Source organism: Tetrao urogallus (genome assembly GCF_951394365.1).
Source record: "Tetrao urogallus genome assembly, chromosome: 8".
Classification (NCBI taxonomy): Eukaryota; Metazoa; Chordata; class Aves; order Galliformes; family Phasianidae; genus Tetrao; species Tetrao urogallus.
The window spans coordinates 8699580-8727079 of NC_136821.1; the positions used below are offsets into that span (position 1 = coordinate 8699580).

Genomic DNA, 27500 nt, shown 5'->3' on the forward strand with positions numbered 1-27500 from the left:
AGCCGGGGCTCAGCCATGGATCCCGCCGCCTCCCGCCCAGCCGCCCCGCAGCGGGCGCTGCTCTCGTCCGCGGGTTGGGCGCTGCTGTGGCTCGGCCCCGTGTACCTGGCGGGGTACCTGGGGCTGAGCGGCAGCTGGCTGCTGCTGGGGCTGGCGTTGGCGCTGGGCTGGGCGCGCAACCGGCGGGGGAAGCGCGAGCGGCTGGCGGCCGCCTCGGTGCTGCTGGAGGACGAGCGGGAAGCGGTGCGGCGGGGCCTGGCCGCCCGGCACCTGCCGGCATGGGTGAGTGGGGCGGGCGGCGGGGACGGTCGCGCGGTTCCGAGTCCCGAGCTGGGAAAAGGGACAGCTGAGCTGGAAGTTGTGCGATCGCTCGTGTAAGTATCCCGGAGAAATCTTCCTCCGAAGATGCGCTGTTCCGGCTGTTGAAGATTAGGAGATGCTTTAGATAAAGTTTTCTACCTTTCCTTTCTCTCTCCTGCCGTTTGGAAAGAAGTAATACGTATATCTACGAGCACAACGCACTCTGCCTTTCTTGTTGGTGCGGAGAAGCAGCCCCTGCTTGTTCCTCGTTGCCGGCCGTCCTCTAGGCTTTAACGCGAGTGAGTGTGACAGCCTGACAGTGCTATCCGTGCAGTACCGCTGGCCGGCTGCTCGGTGCCCTGCTGCCTAATAGGAGAAGGATCGACCGTGTCTCTTAGCCATTTGCTCAGCGTTCATAAACGTGCCGGGGACTAAAAGGGAAACAGGGAGAGAGTATGAAAGAGCTGCATCTGTCGGAGCGCTCCGTGAAAGCACCGACGGTCAGCGAAGCGCTTTGCGCAGCCTGCAGCCCTCGGTGCGCCTTCCTGCGGCCGGCAGCTGCGCGCCCGTGGGATGGAGCTCCCAGCTGAGTTCCTCCCGCTCCCAGCAGGGGCTGTTTCCCACCAGCCGCAGGAGCCCGTCCGGCACGAAGGCTCTGCTGGTTCGCATCCACAGTGCTTAAAGCCCCCCGGAGCAGCAGAGCGCAGTGTGTTGGTTTTGGCATTTATCAGCGTTGCCGCATCTCCTCCTTTTGCTTTTCGTCGTTGATAAGCTCTGCTCAGTTTGGCGTTTGCTTGCATAGTGAGCTTAAACTCGGTGCTTTTTTTATATTTCACTTTCAATTTTCCTTCTGTTCCCTCCCTCAGTTCGATTTTCTGCTTCTTTCACCCCGTGTCAGTCCTGAAGGCTGTTCCTCACCTGCTGCCTATTCAGCTCATTGTCTGTGGTGTCATCTTTTTTTTTTTTTTTAATCTTTCATTTTGCCCTAAAGCATTCAATTGTAACAGCTCTAAAAATGTCCCATCTGTTCTTCTCTCCTGACGTGCAGAGGTGGGAGCAGGAATAAAACTCAGGTGGGAGCGCAAGTTGGAGCTGCAGTGTAATCTTAGAAAAGACACTGCTGGTGTGGAACGTTGGCAGCATCTTAGGGGACAGGGGATGGGTAAATAGCTGTCCTCTCGGGTGCCCCATTGTACAGTGAGGATGATCCATTCAGGGAGGAGTTAAGACTGATTCCAGAGAGGTGGTGGATGCCTGGAGATGCACAGGGTCAGGCTGGATGGTGTTCTGAGCACCTGATGGAGCTGTAGGTGTCCCTGCTTATTGCAGGGGATTTGGACCAGATGGCCTTTAAAGGTCCCTTCAACTCAAACGGCTCTGTGACTCTATGATTCCACTTAGTTAAAAACTACTCTGCAAGAGCAGTGCAGGCTCAAGCTCTTCAGTTTTTAGGAGATGTGTTTGTATCACAGCCTTCCCTTTGGAGGAGACATGAGGGGGGTTTCCCTCATCTACTCAACCATCTGTTCCAGGGAATTTGCAGGGTTATTTTCCAAAAACCAGTATCTTGGCTAAAAGCAGATGGTGAGTTTGGAGTGGAAGCATTCCTGTGCTATACACTTACGTGGGCAGACTGTGCTTCCACAGGAAATCAGGTTGGAAATTGGCTTGTGTTCAGCAGTCTGGTCCCAGTACATCGAGATGTCAAACCGCTTGCGTGAGAAGTTGTTGATATTAGAGGTAAAGAACAGCCTTTTTCTAAAGCGTGGTCTGCCAATTCCTTCCTCATGCAAAAGGCTTCTTTAGGCATTCTTTCTTCACCCCTGCACTGGGAGCTGAGAAACCCATCTCCTTAAAAACAAACAAACAAAGGAAACAACAAAAGACAAGCAACCCCTATGGATACATTCCTGTGTTGCATTTGAATGGTGCTGTTGTGTCTCACCTGAGTTTTGCTATTGCTGTGATGGTTGGTGTGGCCTGCTCCAGGGCAAGGTGGAGCCTTGCAGAAACCTACACTTCTCTTACTTGCTGGTAATCGGCCCTCACCTCCTATTTTTGATCTTCAAAGGTCTTTTCAAACGCTAAGTAATTTTTGAAGCATTCCTGAAATATTGGCAAGTAGCATGCCTGCTTTTGTAGGTGAGGAAAACTGATTTTTGACAGCATGCTTACTCAAGGTTATGGAGTAAGGTTTATTTTGGGACCATGTGAACTTGGCAGCTCTTGGTGGCTGGTTCGGGGCTTAGCAAGAAGTACTTTTTGCTTCTCTTATCCATGCTGTACCATGGCAAGCTTGGGAAAATGTCCCTGATCATAGAACCATAGAAAGCCTAGGCTGGAAGGGACCTTAAAGATCATCAGTCCTGCTGCAGTGATCTGGGGTGTGACACAGGTATGACACAGGTGACTCGTGGTGGCTGCTGTTTGGGGTTTGCCCTGGGCTGTTCAGTTTAGATGTCTATAGCTCAGTTACTTTTGTTTTGCTTTATTTTAAGGTGAGTCCGGCTGGAACATCCATCTCATGGTTGGTGCTCCTGGGTACTGCTCCAGCCTAATGGCCACTGGCCTCACTTCTTGGATACTTTTTACAGCTGCACCTCTGGTAGCTCTGGCTCCAGTGAATAATTCTAGCAAAGTGTAGGGGTTTGTATTGTACTCCATTTAATGGTATGGGTCTCACAAGTGGGCTGTGACTTCCTTACTGGGATCTGGAGGCCTAAGTGGTGTCCTGAGTCCTGGTCTATTCTTTCTTTTGGATCACATCCCCTCTTCTGTCTGGAAGGCCGTTTGAAGGACGGCTTGCCACACCACTTCCATCTCTGCTTTGCTCTACCTGTGACTGATCCAGGACAGTCCTGCAGATGCTGCAGAACACTGTGGTGCTTATCAGTGCATTGGAGTTGGGGACCAGCTGCCTTTGGGCCACCCTGTATTTGTGTATGCTGGCACAGGGTAATCTGTTGGGAGATGGAGGGCTGGCGGGTGAAGTGTAGGTCCCTGGATTCACATCACCCTCCTTCTTGTGAAATGTCAGCTGCGTTTTATCAGTATTGATTATCCCTTCTGGTGCAATATCCTCACTTTATCATGCAAATAAAGCTGGGTAGGCTGACATTTCAGTGAGCTCGCATCTTGTTTAGTGGAAAAGTTGCTGTTCAGAGCATCAAAGGAAGTTGCTTGTAAACAGTACGCCAATATCACTTTGATTTTTAAACAGAATAATTGGAGATCGTTTGGAACATTATTTGAGCAAGAGAAACAGGTTCTGAAATCACACATCAGGCTAGAAAAAAAGGCAAACTACTGTCAGTTCATAAGATCCTATCATAAAATCACAGGGTTGGAGGGGACTGTAGAGCCCACCCAGTGCCAACCCCCTGCCATGGGCTGGTTGCCACCCAGCAGCTCAGGCTGCACAGGGCCCCATCCAACCTGGCCTTGATCATCTTCAGGGATGGGGCACCCACTGCTCCTTTGGTCAGCTGTGCCTCGTCACCCTGAGTGAAAAATTTCCTCTTAATATCTAAAGCTACATCTGGCCTCCATTAGTTTAAAACCATTTCTCCTTGTCCTGTCATTATCTGCAAATATCTTCTGTTTCATCCAAACATCCCTGCTGCTGAATTATACAAAAAGCCCTTGACTGAAGAGTGTAGCTTACAGCTCTTGTATTTAGAGGTAACGTGTTGTCCTGCCCATCAGGCTAGATGACAGTGTAAGGAGTCCCTTTCTGTTGGAGTGTGTCTGCAGAGCTGAGAAGCTGCCATCCTGTCCTTCCCTTCTGTAATACCCATCAGCCCGCAGCACTGGCAGAAAATACTACACCCAGAAGGATGAGTAGTAAGGCAGTTGTGGACCTTTGCTCGTGTTTTCAAATTGGACGTCAATTGAATTTTCTAGACAGGTTCTTGTTTTCCAAAGCACAGTGTCCTGATCAGGGTGAGTCCATGCAGGAAACAGAGCCCTCACATCTCATCATCTTGAAGGGAAGCAGCTTCTTGTGGCTTCCCATTGCATGACCAAGAGGGGTGAGAAATCCAATGCTGCTTCATGAGGAACAGGATATGACACTTGCTTTAATCACATAAACATGCCCAGAGGCATACTGGTGCATCAACACACCTGTCTGCTTTTGCCTTTTACAATTTAGTAGTTTTTCTACTACTGTATAGAAACAATAAATGGTAAAAGTTGTGTGTATGAGAGCAGAGGGATCTCAGATTACCACACTCTGTGGTATCTTTGGCATGTGACACAGTATACCAAAACAGATTGCATGTGGCATTCACTTTGTTTTTCTCTGCCTCCAGGTCCATTTCCCTGATGTTGAGCGAGTGGAGTGGCTGAACAAGGTGAGGAGCTTTGAACTCCAGTCTGTGAGGCTGTGTGGTCTGAGCTGAATCCCAGCACAAACTCTAAGCCTAAAAAGATTAGTAAGTCACTACAACAAGGTTCAGTCACAGCAGCGTCTGTATTTAAGTTTTGGAGCTTCTAGAGTTGTTACAAGTCTTGGTGAGAGCCAGATGTGTGCACCTGGCTGATGCAGATATGATGAATTTGACCACACAGCTTCATTCTGAGATTTTAAAACCAAAAGTGCATGTGCACATGTGTACACATGCACGTATGTGTTTGTGGCTGTATTATTATTTTAGCAAAAGCAGTAGTAGGTATTTCCTTTTGCCAGTGATGCTCTCAGAGCAGGGGTTCCCATCAGCAGTTAGAATCTGGCTCTCCCTCGAACTGGGCTCTGAAACACAAAGCAAAACAGCTCAACTTACACCTTAGTAACTATCTTGTTTTTGTTTGAGAAACTTTCTTTTGAAGTAAAAGCTCACCTCTCTCCTCCTCAAATAAACCTCCAGGGAACTTTATGACACTTCCCAGTAATTAGAGACTGCTGTGCTTTAGAAACTTTAACCCTGGGCTTTGCTGGCTCAGCCAATGTGATTAGAAGCAGTCAACAGACTCCATAGGGTTGAAAACTCAGTATTCACTTCCTAAAGCAGTTTCCTTTTCTGAGGAGCTGGGATGGATCTTTCCATAAGAAGTGGTTTAAGAGCACAGATGTGCACTTTCTATTTGTTAAGGGCAGGCATGCATTAGTTGTCACATGTTCAGTAATCTGCATCTATTTCTCGACTAAAGATGTACGAATGACACTTTATATAAGATGTTTTGCTTTTGCTGTTCTGCAGGTCCTTGAACAGGCTTGGCCATACTTTGGGACAATCATGGAAAAAACATTTAAAGAAGTTGTGGAACCAAAAATTAGAGCAAAGAGTGTACATCTGAAAACATGCACCTTTACCAAGATCCAGTTTGGTGAGAAGGTAGTGTGAATGCTTTGCAACACTTGTACTTTGGTTTCTGTGAAAAATTCAGATGAAAAGGGGAGAACATTTGTTTGGGACTCTGACGTTCAGCTCTTTAACAGCTCTGTGCATTTAATAAGTGGCACTGTTACGGTGCTGCTGCCTCCTTTGTCCTTCCTCACGTTGACTTGAGCATCTTCACAGTGAAAGAAAGATGATAGAGGAGACACATACATCTCTTGTCACTGTCAATGTCATGCATCTGGAAATAGCAAAAAGAGGCATGTCTGCATTTCTTACAGAAGGAAGTTTAAGTGCTTCCTAAGACTTGAAGCATGAACCGCTCACAACCAGCCCTATATCTGGGGGCTGTTCACATTAGGTCTTTAAGACAAAAACTTGTGTGCCTTACTCGTGCTTTACATGCAGCTCTTCAAAGTCTTTATTGAACACTACTGTAGTTGAACTGAGTGAACTGGGTAGGACTCTTCACTTGGACTTCAAGTAATAGATAATAACTATATCATATCTCGTCTGTCTTTGTTTTAGTGCCCTAGAATCAATGGAGTAAAAGTCTACACCAAAGAAATTGACAGAAGACAAGTTATCCTAGACCTGCAGATATGGTAACATTGCATCATTGATTATGCCTTAATTCACTGTCCATCCAGCAAAATGTGTGTGGTTTGTTGTGCTAGACTGAACACATGGTTCTCTAGCGTCAGCGTGGCGTTGCTTGCCTGATATCAGCCTAGAGTGATACGAGTGAATCAGTTCCCAGTTGGATGTTATTTGCAGAAGTGAGATGTTGTGCGTTAGCCTTTAAGTCAGAGCATGCTATCACCTGCACAGATACAGGTGTTACCTGTGCTGGCCTACCATTGCTGTCATGAACATGGAGTTGTGTCCCTTGTTTTCTCCATCACAACAGAAAGAATCTGAGTCTTGGAACTGCTTTTCTGTTAGTTGCACCCATGTAGTTTCTCTTCAATCCAACCTCTCCAGTTCTTGCGGAACTACTTGCACTATTTATTTTTTCATTCTTTCCCCTAAATTACTCCTCTCGTTTTAATCACTATGTGCATGTGCCATCCAGTGTGTTTTGGTTTTTTTTCTTTTTAAAATTAAAGCTGTTCTTTAGTAGAAAACTGTCTCTAACTCTATAAACAGCAACAAAAATATTAGATAAAACATTTGTTGATTCCTTCCAGGCTGATTTGAATGAGCTTGTGTGTTTCATTAACATTGAGCAGAACTAAACCTTCCTCTGGTTTTGCCTGGAGAATGGAATGAGTGGGGGAATTACCACTTGAATGCTGCTGTGGTTCTGTGGTGGGTGAATGGGCCACCCAATATAAATGGCTTTTCTTCATGGTAGTACCAGGAAAAAGCAGTGTAAAACTGCAGATTGTCTTGGCAGAAGCACAGAGCAGGCAGTGGCATGGTAGCATCCCCATCCTTGGCAGGGCACTCTCTCTCCCTGCAAGACAATGTATTTCATTTTCAGCCATGTTGTACTTCAGCATAGTCTGCAAAGTGCTCTTTGTAACAGCCAGACCAGTTTTAGGGCCTGTGGCAAATCAATCATGCTTTCCACACAGAGATCGAGGGTTTTGATGCCTTGAAGGCTCTGTGGGAGGTAGATACTGTTCTCTATTAAACTACTTCTCCAGGCTGCTTCTCCCACATACTCATTTTCACTGCCTTAACGATGAGTTACAGAGGGATTCCCCCACCTCCTCATTCCTGTCCTTTTGGCAGACCCATCAGCATCTCCAGACTGGCCTCTCGCTTCTGTTCCTCCTTGTGACAGTAATTTAGCTTGAACTGTCATCTGATAACCCAGGTATTTCGTGTATTCACACAAGAGCCTTCAGCATGCCTTGTCTCTCTGATGGGGAACTCTTCTCCTAGGCTGTTCTGAGAACCTTGTTTCTCCTATGTTAATATTCTGACTTCAGCTTCTGCAAATGACCAAGGTGCTGTGCATTGTACAGTTGCTGCAGGAGATAGTGCATCACTTGCAGGAATGGTAAAAAGCAAATCCATGGGCAGTGATGGTTATTTACCTGCTTTTTTCCAGGTTGCTAAAGGAACAAGTTTGGGGTGTGTTTTTCTTTTTTCTTCTCTTCTTTTTTTTTCGCCTTTCCTTAATCAAAGAAAGGGGCAACCTCTACTTTTCCGGAGTGAGGCAACTCCCATTGCAAAACAGTCTCTCTTAGGTATGTGAATAGCTTTGTGTGTCTGCACTAATGCAGCTGGTGCTAGGAGAAGAGCTGGTTAGAGGAGATGGACTTGAGCTGCCCCAATGGGAGGCTGCAGCCCTTGGCACTACCTCTCCTTGCATGCTGGTGAGTCAGGTTTGGGTGGCTGATTATACCCACAGCTGCCTGGCACGTGTGTCTGTGCAGTCTTGTCTCTGTGGCTGCTCACAGAGAGCTGATGTCTGTGTAAGAGGGTTCCATGAGAATTTCCACATGTTGCTGTGGCTACCGCTCAGATTGGAAATAAGCCTCAACAAAAGCAGGAACAGCGTGGATGCTCACAATCTAAATAGATGAGCGTTATCTGTACTGATGTGGAAATGTGTGACCAACTCATTAGTGATCTCAGACACCTGTAGATTATCTCATGGATTTGTATTTGTTCAGGCAGCCAGTTTTGCTGGTGACGGTTCTTTTTTGTTGCTCTCTTCCCAATTAATATTTGACGGGAGGCATCACAATTTTTCTTAATCAATGCTCCCAGCTCAATAATTAAAATTAAAATTAAATTATGACTTCCCACTGATGAAGAGAAAGCACTTTGTCTTAATTATTTTCTAGGTGAAGGGTGCATGGGGATAAAGTTATACATCAGTGACCTCATTTTCATGTAGAGAAGCCTTCTGAGCAGTGCTAACAGCAGAGCTCTCTATTCTCACCTGGCCCTGCTTCCTTTCTCATTTTCCCTCTAAGGGCAAAGGTGAGATATAAGTGGCTGGATCTGCCCGCAGAGCTGAGTCCTGGTGTAACAACTCAGGAGGATGGAGTAATTGCTGTGGTGTTGCTGTAGTGCACTTTGCAATGCTGAGACTAAATTCCCTTTTGGGTTTTGGACAAGTGTTGCTGTGTTGCAGTGAACACTATAGAACTGACGTGTCTGCATATTAGTAGCATGACTCCTTGGTGTTTGACGGGTGTAATTTTGTGGGAGTTTCCTCACTAGTGAATCCACGTGAACTTGATCTGCTGTTTGGCTCATCGCTGTCTGCAGTGCTGATTGGGATGGCCGCAATTGGGAAGGCTGAGCTGCTGCATCATAGCGGGTGTTGTTACGTTGTGGACGGCCTCTGCCCTGCTCAGGTGTTAAATAACCCTTTGTGTTAGGTAGCATCCAGAGATCTCAGCACACTCAGTAATTGTAACAGTGCAGGGACATCTTGTGGCATCCCTGCCTTAAGCCTGCGGGATTACCATTGCATCTCAGGCTGAATATAAGGAAAAATCTCTCCTCTGAAAGAGGAGAGGCATTGAAGTGGTTAGGCATTGAATGGGCTGCCCAGAAAGGTGGTGGAGTGACTGTCCCTGGAGGTGTTCAAGAAACATGTAGATATCTCACTGAGGGACATAGTTAGTGGGCACAGGGAAGATGGGTTGATGGTTGGACCAGATATCTTAAAAGTCTTTTCCAACCACAGCGATTCTATTTTCAACGTTAAGGGCCCAGCTTTTCCAGATGGATGCAGGTGTGATATGGATAAGCATGCTTTCACAAGCTTATCTTCAATCTTCATCCATAGCATAGCTGTGTTGTCCATATTTCCTTGTGCAGTAATATGATTTAGGACAGAAACAAGTTCTTTTTCCACCCCTGACGTTCAGGCAAAGCATGGTCCTGTGGATGCCAGCAGAGGGGCTCATCTCTGCATATGAGCATCAAGTCTTGGAGCCCAGCAGCTCAGCTCAGGCATTCTCTGTCTAGGGGAGAAGAGCAGAGAGCACAGCAAGCTTACACAGCAGTGGGGCATGTGAAAGCATAAGCAACTTGAACTGGAAATGAGGAGTAGAGCTAATGAGGAGTAGAACTAATGAGTAGAGTGCATCCTTCCTACTGGGCAGCCTAGTGTGGGAGTGGTGCCTGTTTGAAGCAGACCTGAAGGTGATTAAAGACTTAGGCTTTGATAAAAGGGGCAAAGGCAGCTTTGACATCTAGACTTGAAAACCAGATTGCACATATTGACATGTTACAAGGGAAGGCAGGTATCTAGAACTGGGTGGGAAGAGTTTTTGACGGTGGAGAGGCGTAAGGATTGTAAAATGAGACACCACTAGTGTTGTTTGCTGTGTTGGACACTGGCAACGGCTGAATTAAATCCTCTTGGACTAATTAATGCAAATCAAGGGACTCGTTTTGGCTTCTCATTTAGACTTTATATTGACAAGGCTCTGTTAGCAACCAGTGTAATGAACTGTAAGATAATGTCAAAATTGTAGAGATTAATACATGTTAAAATAAGTTTTCTTAATTATATGTCTAGCCTGCAGGGAAGATTGTGTTAATTTTGACATGGCCTGTGAGGCTGGCTACTGAAGAAATGAGAAATGCTCTAACATTAAAGGCTTTAATCTGAGCATTATAAACTTCCTATATTCTGCTAAATGACTCTTAAAAAAAATTCAGGAACTTTGTTTGCAGAAATGGAGACAAATTCAAGTTGCGCATTCTTGGCAAGGTTTTTATTTTGGGGGGATGGAGGTAATCTGTCTATGCGCAAATTGCAGTGTGAATTAGTGGTAACTTCGCTGTTTGTCCATCTGCCTGTGGTCAGAGCAAAAACAAATCTTCCTTTGATTGTGGGCTGAAGGTAAGCACAGGGGCAGCAAGCAATGCACGTTCACCTTGCTTTGGTACCTTTCATTCTGCTTTGCCTGCAGTGTGTTTGTGTGTCTGCACCCAAAAAGAGCTATTTCTCAGAGGACTGGAAGGGAACTTGGTAGCTCTTAATTGTTTTCTGCCAGAGGCATCAACAAATCAGTGGGTTCTGCCTCAGGGGAGTGGCTACTGCTTTTAGCATGAGATGATGTTTGTGCTTTAAAGTCTAAGGTGATTTCTAAATTGTGAAAGTGCCACTCTTGGCATTCATTTTATTTAAGGCCTGATGTTCTCCATGACTAAGATCCCATTGTAAATCATTGATTTTTAATTCAGCTTCAGGGAAACCATATTATTTTTAGTGATGCGTATGTCCTTCAGATGGGCTTTTAGGTTGTGGGCAAGGGTGAAGTATAAAATCCAGCACCCATTGGTGATGGTAAGATGACTCAGGAGATTGGTCACCATGCTATGCTATGGGATCAGCGGAGCAAGAGGGCTATTGCCATGGCTTTGAATTTCCAGTGAGCCAGTTGTTTCCCTGCTAGCAGCAAGCTGCCCCAACCAACTGCCATTCTTGAGAATGAGATAGTAACCTTGAAATACAAATGTCAAACGCTTTGACATTTTGCAGGCAATCAATATCCTAGCTGACCGCAGGGTTTCTGTTGTGAGGATCTTACTCTTGCTTAATGTGCTCAACTTAACCTTTTCAGTTTCTCTGCCTGGGGTGTCATGTTGCAATTGTTAAGCTCCTTTCTACTCTGTACAGCCCGAATTTGCTCACTCAACTATTGCAAACTGTGGAATAATGTGAGAACTTTCTTTCAGTTATGTAGGAGACTGCGAGATTCACATGGACATATCGAAATTTAATCTTGGGGTGAAAGGTGTACAGGTGAGTGCAGTGCTGCTCCTGGCTTGGGATGGATGGTTTTATCTCCTTGTATTTTGGCTCTGGAAATAATGTCTTCCTTGCAGAGCACCTAAATATTATTTTAAGCTTCTTAGTCTTAGACAGGTTCAGTGCTAGAGCATCAAGCTCATGTGGGCCAGCTTCTGCCACTGGAGTTTGGAGGAGCTGCATGTTGGTAGAGAACTTCAAAAGAGAGAGTTCTGTTGGGGCAGTTGTGAGTGTTTTCTATTAGACCTACAGCCTGTTCTTATAGTATTGAAAGCAGTAGGACAGCATTACATGGCAGTCAGGATGGCAGAGAGACTCTGTGAAATTAGAAAACATCACCTGGTAACAGTAACAATAGTCTGGGGGGAAAAGAGGTTATTGCTGTTAAATTCTAAGTAATTTGAAGTTATTTGAAGTGGGATTTTAAAATACATTTACTTCATTGAAAAACTGAGTTTTGAAACTATACCTGAGCATATCTTCAAAGGGTTTTCCTTGATCTGTTGTATTTGCAGTTGTATGGGACTTTGCGAGTGATACTGGAACCTCTTCTCACTGATGCCCCTTTCATTGGAGCAGTGACCTTGTTTTTTATGCAGAAACCGGTGAGTCAGAAGGGAGCTGTGCTCTGCAGCCTTCTTGGCTCTGGGACAGTTTTAATATATGGATGGTCTGTGGTGAATGCCATGAGCTGTCCATTACTGGTAACCGAGCCTGCATAACTCTGAATATCTTGCAGTGCAGGTGTTTGAACAGCAAATTTCTGATTACTAAATGCTCATCTTCAATTCCAAGGGGAAGGAAATATGTTTGTCTCACTCTCTTGCAGTAATGCCTAAAGAGTTGTTTGCTTCCATCTGAGAAGGGGAGGAATTTCCAATGGTAACAGCACAGGAGCCATTTCATATGCTTTTAGATGCATTTTAAATCATTCAAGTCATGAATTTTATGTGTAGTAGCATTGTTTTCATTCATGAAAAACTTAATTTCTCTTCATACAATAAACAAGAGATTCCTGAAATCTGTGTTTGTAAATCCCCCTGCCTGAGAGCACAGGCCAACCTCCAAGTGAAAGGGTGAGGAAGCAACTTCAAAGTCTAGGGAGAGCTGCCAGATTTACTATGCACGACCTTGGGGCATCTGCCAATGGCCTCTGCCAAGGGCTGTCTGCTGTGTTCTCCTGTGCTTGCAGGATAAGCCCCAGTGATCCCTTAATTTCAGGTAGGACAGGTGAGGGAATTGCTATCAGCTGTTGATTTTAATGTATAAATACAGTTATTTACTAGTGCAGGTATGGTCTTTTTTAAACAGTCAGCTCTGTTTTAGAAGCATTTGCTTCTCCTTTAAAGTCAGCATTTGTCCTGAAATAACTTTTAATGGTCCTGTTTCATTTCTCTGCCTTTGTTATAGCACTTGGAATTCAACTGGGCAGGAATGAGCAACCTCCTGGATGTCCCAGGAATTAAGTGAGTGTCTGTTTTGTTTCATTTTATTCCTTTTTGAAAAGGGTTTGGCAATTGGGAAAACTTTTTCCAGCAATCACCAGAAGTTATTCTCAAGAGCGATATGTAGAAGTTGTTATGCTGATGTGCCATCATCCTATCTGGCTGTGGGGTTGGCAAACCCTGAGTAGGATGCTCTTACATCATGTCGAAATTGATTTAATCACTTCACTTTGGCATTTAGTTTGACAGTAGGCCACTGTACTTTGGAAAAAGCAAACTTTTTCTCTTTTGCTTCTTTGTGGCAGTTGCTTATAAAGATAGTTGAGCAGATCTGGGTATTGGTTATCTGTGCTTATGTTTGGTTACCATACAGTGGAAAAAGTTCAGGTGTCACAGGGCTGCAGCCCTCTGACAAACTCAAATCAAATCCATGATAGTGAAAACTGCAGCATATTCAAAGGAGAAATATTCTTGTACTTCAAGAAACCCAACTGTTCCCCAGTGCCTCTTGGGGCCTCTTTGACCTTGTAAATAAGGCTTGCACAGCAAGGGTGTAAATCTTATCAGTTTTCAATACTGTAAGCTTTAATCTGCTCCACCAGATTGGAGATCTGCTTTTTCCTTGTTTTTTTCAGTGTAAGGAGAAAACTCTGTTGTCAGGAACAAAATGGTTACACAGTGGTTAATCAGCCACTGCCTTTTTCTCTGTAAAAGCGAATGCAGGCAGTAATGTTCTGCTTTCTTCCACCACATGCTTTGCAGACTTATACTCAGCACAGGAAGTGACTGATTGCTTTAGGTGCCAGTTGATGCAATAAAGGATCTCTGAAGACTTTTGATGTTGAGTGAGAGTAAGGACTTTTTTCTTAATTTGAGTCCAGAGTGGCTTTTTGCCCTGAAGTTTGCCCTGAGAGCTCCAGTTTTTATCAGAGGAATTAATCTGCTCTTTTCTAATGCAACTTTCCTTAATCCTCCCAGAGAAGAAGTATGTAGGTGTTCCTGCCTACAACCTCTCATATAATTAAATACAAATTTGGTGTCCTAGATCTTCACTCTCTGGTTCTCTCACAGGGATTTGAACATAGAAAACCTTGCTCGCTCATCAACATAGCACATGAAAGCTATGAGCAAATCATGCCTGCTGTGAGGTTGAGTAAGAGCTCTCCCTTTTTTTATTCTCCTGCTTAAAAGACCAAAGATGCTGCACACAGGCATTTGTCTTCACAAACTAGCTGTGTGTAGTTTGGTGCTGCACCTTCAGACTCAAGAGAAGGGACAGTTTGTCACCTTGCCACAGGGAGGATTTTGTCAGGAGCTCCTATGCTCTGGCCAGGAGCTTTCAGGCTTCTGGTTGTGCACTGGGAGTGGGAGAAGCCATTTCTTCTCTATGAATCCAGCTCCTTCTATGAACTGCGACAATTTCATTGCGTGGTCCTCCCCTGAGAAGTTGCCTTACAAGCACTAGATTTATCAAGGAAGCAAAAGACTTCCAGATGTTTGGTGCAGCCACATTTCCCTCTTACTTCTTCTGCTTCTTCTGAGTTGTAGGATTAGGTTCAAGTCCTCTCATAATCACCCAGAGGGTACAGAAGGTCTGTGATAGCCGTGTACTCCTTGCTCAGAAGAAGCAGGTTGAGTCAGTTGTCCCTGCCATACAAACGTGGGAATTCCAAATAAAAGATTTTAAACTGAAAAGCTGGAAAGGAATAAGCGTTAGATTAGACTGGAAGGTTCCCTAGAGTCCAAAATGGACAGCACCCTCAGTTCAGACAATCTCCAGTGTAATGAAGGTCCAGCCCGTTACCTGAAATACCTGGAAATGAGATTTCCCTTCTTAATGCAAAATATATCAGGAACGTGAATCTCAACTTTTGTTTGGTTCTGTGCCTTATTTTTTCTTTCTGATTGGGCTGGTGATTGGTTGTAGAGATTTATTTGTTTGTTTTCCTTTTTCCTCTGTCCTGCAGTGTAATGTCTGACTCACTGATTCAAGATTACATTGCTGCACGGCTAGTTCTGCCAAACAGGATCACGGTGCCTTTGAAGAAGAACATGAGCATTGCCCAGTTGAGGTTCCCTATCCCACATGTGAGTTTTTCTTTTTTCATTGAGGATGTGATTCTACCTGAATGTGCGTTTGCTGTAGTGCAAGTGCATGTACACCCATGTGTTGGGTTACTGCACATCCAGTTCTCAGCAGCTGTTTCAGCCTGGATCATAGCCTTTCTGTAGGCAGTATTTCAGAAATATGCAAGTAAATATTGGCTAGCTCTTTAATTTTGAGGGGTGGGGAGTGCTTATATGTGGCATAAGAAGTCTGCTTAGACATGGAGACATTTACCAATTTAAACCAGTAGTCTCATTAGAAAACCACAGGTCTTCAATTAGAGAAAGTGAATACATGATCCATAAGTGACAGGCTACTTAATTTCTTTAGTAATTCTGTGAACAGGTGTAAACACAGAGCTCAGAGGATGACATCTGTATGTTAAAGAAAAGAATTTTGAAAAAATCCCAAAACAGTAAATCCAACCCTAATCTCTGAAATATCTGATACATTCACATCTCTGATCTTCTCCTTCTGAATACCTAAGATATATTAATTAATGAAGACATTAATGAATGACTAAGGGCTGCTTCCTGTTGCAAAACTTGCATCACTAAATTGAATTTGAATGGCCACTCTGCAGTAAAATAAGAACCAACCGTTGGCTGCTTAGTTCCTCCTTAAGTCAGTGGGAATTGATCTTGATTCCACCATCAATTTGCTCGTGATGTATGTTCCTGTGTGTATTTGTATGTTTCTGATTTTAAAATAAATTGAAGACTATTTCCTACCTAGCTATCTGGATGGGATTGTGTATCTGTGCAAGTTCTTCCCCGTGGTAAATGATAGGAAAAGTGATTGTTTTATTACATACTGCCTCAAAATGCATATCTTTGCAAACCTGTCATTCTGACTAACCTTGCTGCCTGAAATAACAGTTTTAGGAGGCAGCACGTTATAATTATCCAAATATCACATTTTCACAACTGATTTTGTGTCTTTTCCTATGCAGGGAGTAATAAGGGTTCATCTGCTAGAAGCTGAAAACCTTGTCCAGAAAGATAATTTCCTTGGTGCAATCAGGGGGAAGTCTGACCCATACGCTCTTCTTCGGCTTGGCACGGTGCAGTATCGAAGCAAGACAATTTCCAGAGATCTTAATCCCATTTGGAATGAGACATTTGAGGTACTGAACCTTTTGATCTTTCCATCTCTAGGATGCACAGCTATTTACATGCTCGTATTTGGAGGACCTTCTCTTACCTGACTGCAGTGGAGCAGGTGGAATTCCTTGTTGCTTCATTGATGAGGCATTCCTGTCCCTTAAACAAGTCAAATTTACATTGCAAACATGAAATGGCACTGAGGGTTAATCTGATTTTACATATGTGGGTGTTTGGAGGAGGTGCAAAGCATTGCCTTAAATATCAATCAGTGCAGCATTCTGATTGTGCAAGTGTCTTCTACTCTAGAATTGGTTTACTTTGTATATGGGATGTTTGTAGCTTTTTCTAATTTTGTGAGCAAAATTAACTGAGTTTAACTTTTAATTCAAAACCAAGCAAACTTCTTCTAAGATATTCTTATCATATCATATAATATGATCAGCCACAAAACAGCAGGGAATTGTGCTTCATACATTACACAACTGTGAACCTATGTGAGTGCTTTTAATTTTTAATCAGTACCTGTTTCTTCTCCAGTTTGTTGTTCATGAAGTGCTTGGTCAGGACTTAGAAGTGGACTTGTATGATGCAGATCCAGATAAAGATGACTTCATGGGCAGGTAAAAGTGAGATTTTCTTCTGGTTGCTCTCTGAAGGGATGTAATGATCTGACAGATCTGCTCAACAGATTTGAAAAAACAGTTCTGAAGATTAAATCCTTTACTTCTTCATTGCTTTAGTCCTAGTTAATTGCAGTCTAACTGGAATGTTTTCTCTTTGTTCTGGTTAAGTTTTTTTGCAGTTTTGTAATGGAGATATGTCCTTATAGCAACATTTGCTATCCATTTTCCATACAGAAAATGCAAATATGAAGTGATTGGCAGCCAGGGAACTGCCCTCATCATATCAGATGACAGACAGAAGAGGGGCGCTGCTTCTTAAGCTATGGTTATCTCAAGTGGAACAGCTTCGGTGATGTTCTATGGATAACATTAGCACTTAGGGAAAGGCAGAGTTGAACATGATTTCCTTCTGAATGAGTACATCAGATCTTACTTCTTTGGACTTGCTGCTGTGTTTGCATTTATTTGGTTTTAAATAAATAAAACCCCCAAGAAACAAAGAAAACAATCCAGGCCTTGCACAGTTATGGTAATCTCTGAAGTAGAACACCCAAGTAATTCACATAGGAAGCTTAATATTGAAGGAGTCTACTTGCTCTGTCTGAATATTGACATCAGGTTATTAGCTCCTAGTGCAACCAGCTATGAACAGGGTGGATGGTGGGCTCAGACTCTTGCAGAAAATCTTTGGAAGCCATTAAAAGTGATGATTGCTGCTGGACTCAAGGTCTGTTTAAATTATATTTTAGTTTTGGAAGCATTTCAAGAGGGAGAAGGTACTGTAGAAGCGTGTGTTCCACTGTGTGCCAACAGATAAAGTGTGGAAATTGCTCTTTGGGACAGATTTGGTTGTGGCTTTTTACTTACTAGTTGTGGTTTCTCTCTTTTATTTTTTTTTCCCCATTTGTCCACTAATCGACAGTACGCTGTATGCCTGAACGTTCACTGAAACATTTGCTTTTTGTCTTCTAGCTTGCTTATAAGCCTGCTGGATATAAAGAATGACAAAACAGTTGATGAGGTAAAGATCACAGCTTGTTTTTCAATGTAGTTGTGTTGTATACTTACATGTATTCATTCATACTTTGTGTATGCTACTGCATTGTTTCTGTGTGCTTGAAGCTTCCCTGCTTACTTGCGCTGCGGTGTTTTCTTTTTGTGAAGTTCTCTTTGCTCAGAAAACTCGAAGTAGCCATTACAGTTGTTGTTCACAGTCAGTCTGGCAACCTCAGACAGCCCTGAGCTTATGCTGAACCAGCAGTGGAGTATCTTGTGTTAACAGCATGTACCCTGTGTCTATCACTTATTCCTCTGAGGCTACAGATCAGTTTGGTGAAGCAGTCTGATTGTTGAGGGAACAAATAATCAAGTCTTATTGTGGCTCATTGTGCAGCTCAGTGTTCTGCAAACAGTTCCGGAGTGCCTACTTCATACTGCTTCATGCTGCTGCTGCTGCAGAATGTGCAGAATGTGCACTGCATGTTTGTAGAAATCTTGCTCTCAGTGTTTCTGGCTCATGTTCCCAAGTAGATGGACATTCTGCGATGTATATATCAAAAATTCAATTTAAGAAGTTTGAAGTACAATTCATATTGTTTATTGTATTTAAGTCCCAGAGGCTGAAATATATAGAAATTATCCTGTCTCAGTTTTCAAGTTGCTTTTTATTGTCTCCACTTAGTGGTTTCCCTTAAGCAAGACAACAACTGGACACTTGCACTTAAAGCTGGAATGGCTTTCACTAGTAAATGACCAAGAAAAGCTATATGAGGTGAGTATGCTTAAAGGATCCAGATAGTTTGATGTTTGTCCAGTGATCAACAAAGAAGGATGTGAAATTGGGAACCTCAGGCAAATGCATGGGACTTTATTTTGTCTAACAAAGTGTAGACATGTTGGTGGTTTGGTTGTTTTGGTTTCTCCTGGGGAGGGAGGTGTTTACTTGCTTCAGATCCCATGGCAATACAGCAGCAACTAAAATCTGTCAGCTGTTTTTACTTAAGTTAGTAAAGCTTTGTTTGGCTGACTGCAGAGTGACCTCTCACAGTTCTCTCCTTTGATTATTTTTCTCTTTCCTCTTCATCTAAAACTTATGTAGGATCCCAGCACTGTGCACCTGTACTAGTCACAGCAAAATACCAGCACTGGTACTTGCTAGGGCCATCGTTACAAATGCTGTCATATTCAATCTGCAGAATTCCTTGGATGCATCTTCCAAGGTCGCTGCTTTCTTCATAGTTAACCAAAAAGTATTGGAGTTCGCTGAGATGAAAAACATTTCATTTTTCTCGAGGTTTTATTCTATTGATGCTAGATTAGTGATGACAATGTATAGAGTTGAGCACAGGCTTAGATGACTTGCTGTCCTAGGGAATCTGACCAGTTCTGCACTTGATAAACTGAAGGTCATTAAGTGTGATGAATAGCAAAGACCTGGGCCTTTTCTTACTGGTCTGCTTAAAGCCCTCATGTTGTAGGGTATTGGCTTGTGCTCCTCTGAATTCCAAGATTAAGGAGAAAGGCAAAGAGCTACTTAGCTTACAGAAACTTTCCTTTGAGTTTATCTTGTGCTGTACATTGTCCTTGGTGAATGATCATACCTGCTTTGTGTTTTGTTTTCTTCTATGTTCCTGGCCTTGGCAGGATAAGAAGGGCCTGTCTACAGCAATTCTGATAGTCTACTTGGACAGCGCTTTCAACCTCCCAGTAAGTACAAATCACATGCAGACAGCCTTCACTCCCAACCCCCCTTTTTTTAAGAAAGCACACAAATTAATTGTTTTTAAATACTCTTACAAATTCAGAAAAACCACTTCGAGTATACAAATGGTGAATGTGGAGCAAAGAAGATCAAAAATAACAAGTACCTCAAGGTAAAATTTATGTTCTTCCTCCATGCTTTCTAAACTACCTTCTGGATTATATTGTATCATAGCAACTGGAAGTAGCTGTTATAAAGAAATAATCTTTCCACTGTCAGAATCTGTGACCACGGGTTCAAGGTAGTGATTGAGAAGCCTTGCACTAATAAGTGGTGATCAAATGGGGAATGCAGCACAGAAATATTTGATTGTGTGTGGGATTGTATTAAGTTTATACATTGGAGAATGAAAGCCTCCAACATCAGACCAAGTCATGCTACTCTTCATGCTGCTTCAAGGGTTCTTCCCATCCCAAGCTGTTTCATTTTGCCCCACTAGGAGTAGAAGGGTGGGAGACCAAACCACCAGATTCCTTCTGTGTTTTAACCTCTGAATCCTCAGAGATTCGGAAGTCATTTTGTCATCCATGCCTCCCCTTTAAGTTACTTTTTAACTCCCTAAATACTGGATCTTGCTGCTGTAGTGAGAACTGCAGATGTAGGAAAGAATGTCTTTCTCCCTGTTTTCTTGAACAAGCCATGCACAGCCACAGTTGTGAGCAGTGAATGAAGCTTCCCTCCCTTTCTAAATATGTTCTTTACATTTTCATGAGTTACCTATGTCATGATACACATGGCATGTGATAATCCTTAATTCTGAATTTTATTGTATACACTTTTCTTTGTTGTTGTTGGTTTGTTTTTTTTTTTTTTTTTTTTTTAAGTGGCAAAACCATCTCCTTGGTTTTGGCAAAGCCTCTGCAGCATTAGTGTGAAGGAGCGTAGTACTCGAGGTTCAGTATTGATAATTCTGGGAAGGAATTTTTGCCTGGTTCTATAGGCTCTCTTCTAGCTGCTGTGCAACATGTCCTGAGCCTAAGAAACCAATTCTGAGAGCCCAGTTTCATCACAGAATGATGAAAACTCCCCACTGGCCAACAAGCCTTCAATACTTCTGTACCTGTTTCCTCGCAGCTTCTAATAAACATTGAGTTGCTCACCTATTGAAACCTAAACCGATAAAACTCTGGCTTAAATGTAATGTCTTGATGCCAGAGGGTAAGATTGCTGTGTTATGGCTGGAGTCTTTCCTGCATGTCATGCTCTTCAGATGTCCTACATATGAAAACTATTGCCAGCTTTCCAGTCATGTATTTCAAGTAAGAGTAGTGATTTGATCCTGCTTTGTGTAATCTATAAATTGTTCTTTTTTTTTTCTTCTTGTATTAAATGGCAGAAGACAGAACGAGAACCTTCCTCCTTTGTCCTGCTCACAGTAGGAAGCAAGACTCAAAAAAGCAAGGTAAGTTTGACTCTTCTGCTTTCCTTAAATATTTTTCAGGTGACAAACTCCAAGTAGCTCCTAGAACTGCCACCTTTTTTTCTTTGTTTTTGTTTACCCAGAAATTGGGTTCTGCTTGCTTTTTCACCTCTCTTGGTTTTCAGTTTTCTCTGCCATGCCTCCTGCCTCTTCCTAGTTAGATCAGACTTCCAGTTTCCCCCGCTCTTTTCCTCCTGCTGCCAGCACTTGTCGCCTGGTAGAAGAAACTGTTGTATTGAGCAGCCTCAAGCAGAGCCCCATGGGTGTGCTCCTTTATCTTTTAAGTGGATGGCTCTGGAGCTGTAGCCTCCCGCTCTTCCTACGAGCTCTACATCCTTCAAACTGCCCCTCTACCTTTCTTATCCTTCCTTGCTGTCATGCTGCAGGTTTGTGAGCTGGCTCTGAGTGTCTATGGGCTGGAAGCATTGCTCTGTCTCTCTGGTAGAGAGGTGGGAGGAAGGAAGCAGTGCTTTGCTGCAGCTGAGGCAAGCTGCTGGTCCAGCCAACACCAACTTGGGCCAACTGCAGCTCACCTGACTTGTTCTGCAGCATTTCCACATCTCTCAGAGCTTGTTCTGGTTTTGCCAGAGACTCCACTTGTGCACACTTCTGACATGGGAATTTCATTCTCTGTGTATAGCTGGGATGTAGCATCACTCAATTAAAATAGATAAATATATCACTGCAACCCTCTCTAGTGATCAATGCCACAGTATTCTTTGTTGCTCACAGACCAAATTAAAAAATATATGCCACAATCTTCTTCTTGCAGACCTGCAATTTCAACAAAGATCCCAAGTGGGGCCAGGCTTTCACCTTCTTTGTCCACAGTGCTCATTCCCAATCACTGCATGTTGAGGTGAGAGAAAAGCCCTTCCTTTGGAAGCCATTCGTAGTGGATGTGATTTTGGTGCAGGTTCTTTTTGTCTGCATTTACTGGGGTCATCCTACTTAAAAGGTGGAAGGAGTGTGTGTTGTTGTGTGGACAGTTCTCTGTTAGGGGATGCTGTTATCTACCTTTGTGCTAGGGTCAAGTAATTAATAGTATCTTGGTACAAAACAAGGGATATTTCCTAAGTAAATAAGCTTATTTTGATCTGTATGGAATGCCTTCTTGTTTTGCTGTTCCTTGTAGTGTGCTTTCCAGTTTGTCATCTAATAAAACCTTTATTTTCTAGATAAAAGACAAGGATCAGGATAGTTGTCTGGGAACATTAGTGGTATGTCTCTCCCACTTACTTAAGGACCCAAACATGACTCTGGATCAGAGATTTCAGTTGGACCATTCCAGTTCAGACAGCTTCATTAAAATTAAACTCGTGCTGCGGGTAAGTTGTTTGCTGTTTTCACTTGGCTTTCCCAGCAGAAAAGCTTCCAAATCTAGCCAAGCAAAAAATGAAATGCAGGAGAGAAGAAATGCAATTTTACTTCAAAAATGAGTAAAGGTGAAGTGTGACAAGATCCTTAGCTGCAATTGATGGTGGAGATGAGAGCTCTGCCTTGAGGCTTCCCAAAGCTTAGTGCAGCAGCATTGCCAAGAACCTTCTCATGATGTTAAAGAGTGGAACTGAGAAAATCTGATTTGGGCAATCAAAACTGCACAGCAGTGAGAGGCTCTAGTGCTTAAGGATTGTTTTCTCACAGTGTTTACACAAGTAAATACACAGTGTGACAAAGGAAGACAATGTAATAGCTAGTTCCGTAGCCTTCTTTCATCTCTAAATGTAGTCTCCTGCTTTCTAAGTCGCATTGTAATGAAATTTAACACCAGCGTTTCAGCAGCAGTGCTCATTTTTTCTCCCTGGTGATTTTTAGGCTTTGAATGTTGAGGAACCTGATCCACAGAGAGTCAAGACTGGTGTCAGCGCCTTGAAGAAAGGTCCCATGCATGTCATGGAGAAAGGTGGAAACCAGCAGGAGTTTGTCTCCCCACCAAAACTAGAAGTCTCAAAAGTACCTCCTGTGAGCAAAGACACTGCTGTGCGGGAATCCCAGCCAAAAAAAGACAACAGTGAAGACCTGGACACAAGTAACAGTTCAGCAGTGCCTGCAGCAAGTGAAACTGTTGCCAGTCTTGATGAGACAGAGAGTGACCAAGATCTAGAGCATCGTGTGCCATCAGCATTGCACACCAGGGCAGCAGTAGTGCCCACATTGCCAGTTGTAGAAGAACTGAGGCTTGCACCCAGTGTTACTTCACTGGGTTCTCTGCCTTCCTCTTGCTTTGAACTCAGTAGCAGCAATCTGGACCTTCATAAGTAGGTGGTTCTTCCAGTTGAATTGTTCTCTTCTTGAGAAAGTTTGTTTTTTGTAAGCGTCTCTTGCATACACGTGAATTCCAGACTGTAGAATCAGCTTAATCTAATACTTTGTGACTGGTAAATTCTTTAGCTCTGAGCAAGACTTCATTTATAAACCATTGGTAAACCATTTTAAAATTGAATTTGAAACCACTTTGGAAACATGCAGAATGAGATGTAGAAAAGAACCCATTTTGCATATGTAAGCATCCATTAGTATGCAGACAGCATACAAAACACATGCTGATCTGTGCTTTGCTGCTCCATCTACAGCAGGCCAATTGGGTGCTGTTCTCTGGCTACTTATACTTCGGGTGTGAGGACAAGGCTCTGTGCAGAAGGCAGACAGAGCTGGCACCAACAGGAGTGTTGTTTCTGTGCATCCTCTGTGGTCCAACTGCCATAAGATGTCATAAGGAGGAGCAGTGCACTGAGAATTGGTTCTAGTTGAAAATGCATCACCAACTTGTGGAGCTCGTGTGTTGTTTCATGCTGTAAGGTTTATGCGTATGGTCTATTAGATACCTGTGTTTAAAGCTTTTGCTGTGTTCCTGTCTTACAGCGGGACAGAAATGCCTCTGGGAGAGATTCAGCTCACAGTGCGCTATGCTTCCATACGGCAGAGCCTTGTTGTGCTGGTGAATGGCTGCAGGTAATGCTGGCAATTGCTTGCCTCTATATGAATGGAAGAGAGAAGGAGCTCTCTGAGCTTGTGTCAGGAAAGCTGGAGCAGAACCACATAAAGTGTAAGCTGCCTGGCCAAAGTGAATGCTATTGAGAACTGACACTTGTCCTGGGATGTCTGAAGGAGATTTAAGTGTCGTGACAAGGACTGACACCTCTGACTGATGTTGTAAATGCCAATTTAGGAACCCATGAGTTCAGTAGTGGAATTTGTCTTGTCATCCATAAGATTTTAATTTGCTTATGTTTCAGCTCCCGTGATAAATGCATTTAGCTCATGAATCCATGAAGGGTGGGTCTGATTTTAAGACAGGGAATTAAAATGCATACCGTGGGAGAAGCTGCCTTGCTTGTCAACACTGTTTTTCTTTTAACAGAAACTTAATACCCTCTTCCAATCGTGGAGTGGATCCATATGTCCGTATATATCTGCTTCCAGATAGAAGATGGACAAGTAGGAAGAAGACTTCTGTTAAGAAAAAAACTCTGAACCCCCAGTATGATGAAAAGTAAGAAAACATTGATTATAATTCATGAATTATGTTACAATCTCTGTGACGTGCAAGGGCTCACAGAAGGTGTGCACATGCTGCGCTTTAATGATTGGTTTGTGAACATTTACAGGTCTTGGGAGAGAAATGGCACTGTATCTGTGTATAAGCTCTTTAAATGGACTTTGCTCTGCATACAATACTGTCACATCTTCCCTCCTCCTTTCCTGACCTTAGCAGATGCACACTGCACTTTCTTCTTTGCACACAGACATTCCCTTCAACATATTTAACTCCATGTCACTGCAGAGGCAATCTATCCATGTGAGTACCTCCCAAAGCCTACTTCTCTGTTCATACTTCTTTGCTTGATGTTTCATCTGACGTCTTTTCAAAAGTCAAAGGCAGGCATATACAAAGCATTTTGAGACAGATGGATGCCATCACTGAGTGCTGCTGGGAGCAACTTAATGTGTTGCCACCTCTGTGCTGATAGCTGACACTTCTACAGGTTTGCCACTGAAGAGGAACGTGTTCTGTATAAAACTAATGGCAGTAGCACTTAATTAGAAGTAGAGTTTGTCTGAGAGGCAGTTCTAGTCCACTATGTAAATGAAGGTACGCACTTGAATGTGATCCTGGGTAAGTCAGCCTGTTCTCGTGAACTGTACACACTTAGTGCCAGCACTGGTGTTGGGAGCAGGATCCTCCCCCTCATCCCCAGAATTGGCATGTCCTGTACATCTTCAATTAAGTGTAATAGGTTGAGCAATACTTAGCTCCAAAACACATTACCTGTTTTACAACTCTGACTTGAGGAGGAACTATTCAGGTGGGCAGAACCTGAATGATTTAACATGGACAGAATTGACGTGACATTTGATGATGTGTGCCAGAGCCATGAGTCAGAGCCATGAAGAATTTAATTGCTACAGGTTTATTTCTTTGTCTTCTCTTAATGTGGCATAAGCCTACTTTGTAAACTTGGGGGATTGGCATGGCTATTTCCTCTGAGTAATGAAAGTTGAATGGAAAACATGCTGATCTCCCATGAAGGGTAAAAATGGTTGTTAAACAGCATTTCATCATGGATGCACGCTTTCCTTCATCCCCCTGGCATGGTCTGACCAGCAGGCTGTCATGGAAGAAGCTGACTTGGAAGAAATTTCTTACAATGTTAATAAAACCTAAATTATTGCCTTTTATGTTCAGTGGGGAATTGGCTGTGTTCCTGTGTGTTTTGTAGTCAGCCCTCAAACTCTGCTAAAGCTGTGGTTGGCACCAGTGTTCTCAAAGTTTATAATGGACAGTAAAACCTTTTCAAACTTTGGCTGCAATTCATTGGTTGTAAAGGTCGTTCCATGAAGCTGTGTTCCTTCTCTGTTAAAACTGCTGTATTTTGACCACTGAGACTTACAGGACTTCAGTATTTGACTTAAGTCACTCCTTTCAAAACTTTACTTTCAGGTTTGAATTTTTTGAATCTTTGGAAGAAGTCAAGAGAAGGACACTGGATGTTGCAGTGAAAAACAGCAGGCCATTCATTTCACAGGAAAAAAAGGAGCTGGGAAAAGTAAGTTTAATCAAGTTATGCTACTGGTTTAAATAGAGTTGCAGAGTTTGAGAGAATCCTGTAATCCTGAACTGCAACTCTGGTAGCTAAATCTGAATAATAGAACTAGCAACATGGAAACAACTTTAGTCTGAAATTGGGCTTTATCACCTTGGAATCTCACATGCGCTCATGTAATTGATAGTCAATGCTGCTTCATTTCAAAGGAGCCATCCTGAAATTGAAATGTGTTTCTTGGGATGTCCAGCTGTCTGTCTGGGGATAGGTCCAATAGTGCAAATGTAGAACTGAGAAAAATGTCATTAAAACACAGAATTTGCCAACAGTTCATGAATTTTGCTGTGACTAGCAAACATGAATCCTGTGTTCAGTGACAGATAAATCTCCAAGCAGTGCTGTTAAGAAACTGAGTCTTAGTGTGATGCCTTTATCCTGGGAATGCATTGAGTCTCATCTCCCTTGAGCCTCACCTGTAGCCTTAGAGCTTGAAAGTTGATGTGGAAGAGTGCTAACTTAGCTCATCAACATGTACATCATTTATATATATTTTTCTATATATATACCAATAAAACTTTGTTTTTTAAAGGTGCGGATTGATTTGTCACAGGAGGATTTAATCAAGGGTTTTACACAGTGGTAAGTTTGTTTCATCTTTTAACCTGCTAATAATGGCTTTGCTGAGAGACTGTATGAGTGTTGTTGGGGTGATGGCAGAAAGGCTGTGTCTTTTGGTAAGCAACAATAATGTTTTACCTGCAAGTGCAGGACTAACTTGAATTAATCTGGTAGTTTTATCTAAGCTTTATGTTAATCTGGTTAATAGCATGATATCTATCCTGTGAAAGGGTTTTAATAAGAGGCTTCCTCGTCAATTATTCTGTCTTCAGCATATTTTGAATTGCATAAAAACCACTGGGTTACATAAATAAAGAATTATGTTTATTAAAGTAAATTTGCAACAAATGACTTGGATAAAGATCTTAGCTAAATTAATACTCTGATCAGCAATATATATGTATGATAAAAAGCTAATTACAAAGCATTTTTAGAAGCTATTTTAATAAGCCACTCACAGTTCTGCTTGTATGTTCATTATGGTTCAGACGTCAATCTTAAGTACTGGTCTGAGGCAAAGATTAAGAACCATTTCTTTTCTCTCCTTCTCAGTCTCAGGTTAATGGCAGTCATTCTTCCTTCATCCTTCAGTGAAGGAGGTGGAGGAATGCAGTGAGTGTAGCCCAGCAGCTTCCCAGTAGTGTGGTCAGCAGTGTAGGGAAACCAAGTTCCCCATGCCCAGCTTCTGTGTGTCTCATGGAAGTATATAGCAATTATGGCAGTAGGAGAAAAATGACTCATCCAGAGTTCCTGGTAAAGGGCTGAAGTTTGAGGCCCTCTCCAAAGCCTCCTTCGCCATCCTCCTGCCTATGAAGCACAAGCAATAAAGCAGCCCAAGTTCTCTGTTATGACAGTTTAAACTCTTTAAAGAAAGTCTTAAACTGCTTTCTGTATCTGTCTTGCAGGTATGAGCTGACAAGAAGTAGACGCAAGAAAAACTGATTTCTTCTCATGTACATAAGTTATTAATTTTTAAGCTTTGTATTGACTGTACATATC

At 43.0% G+C, this 27500-nt stretch overlaps 1 protein-coding gene across 1 annotated transcript; it reads left to right on the forward strand.

The window, feature by feature from the left end:
• Nucleotides 1-15: 15 nt before the first annotated feature.
• Nucleotides 16-27443, forward strand: ESYT3 (extended synaptotagmin 3; the record flags this gene model as incomplete). The annotated part of the gene is made up of 23 exons (XM_079539284.1): nt 16-282; nt 4614-4655; nt 5502-5636; nt 6168-6244; nt 11304-11370; nt 11892-11981; nt 12787-12842; nt 14789-14909; nt 15881-16054; nt 16572-16654; nt 17630-17678; nt 18339-18428; nt 19301-19363; nt 19462-19530; nt 20755-20820; nt 21611-21697; nt 22017-22166; nt 22654-23096; nt 23701-23790; nt 24200-24331; nt 25781-25886; nt 26473-26522; nt 27407-27443. The coding sequence occupies 23 exons, from the start codon at nt 16-18 to the stop codon at nt 27441-27443; spliced, it is 2544 nt and encodes an 847-aa protein (XP_079395410.1).
• Nucleotides 27444-27500: the final 57 nt, after the last annotated feature.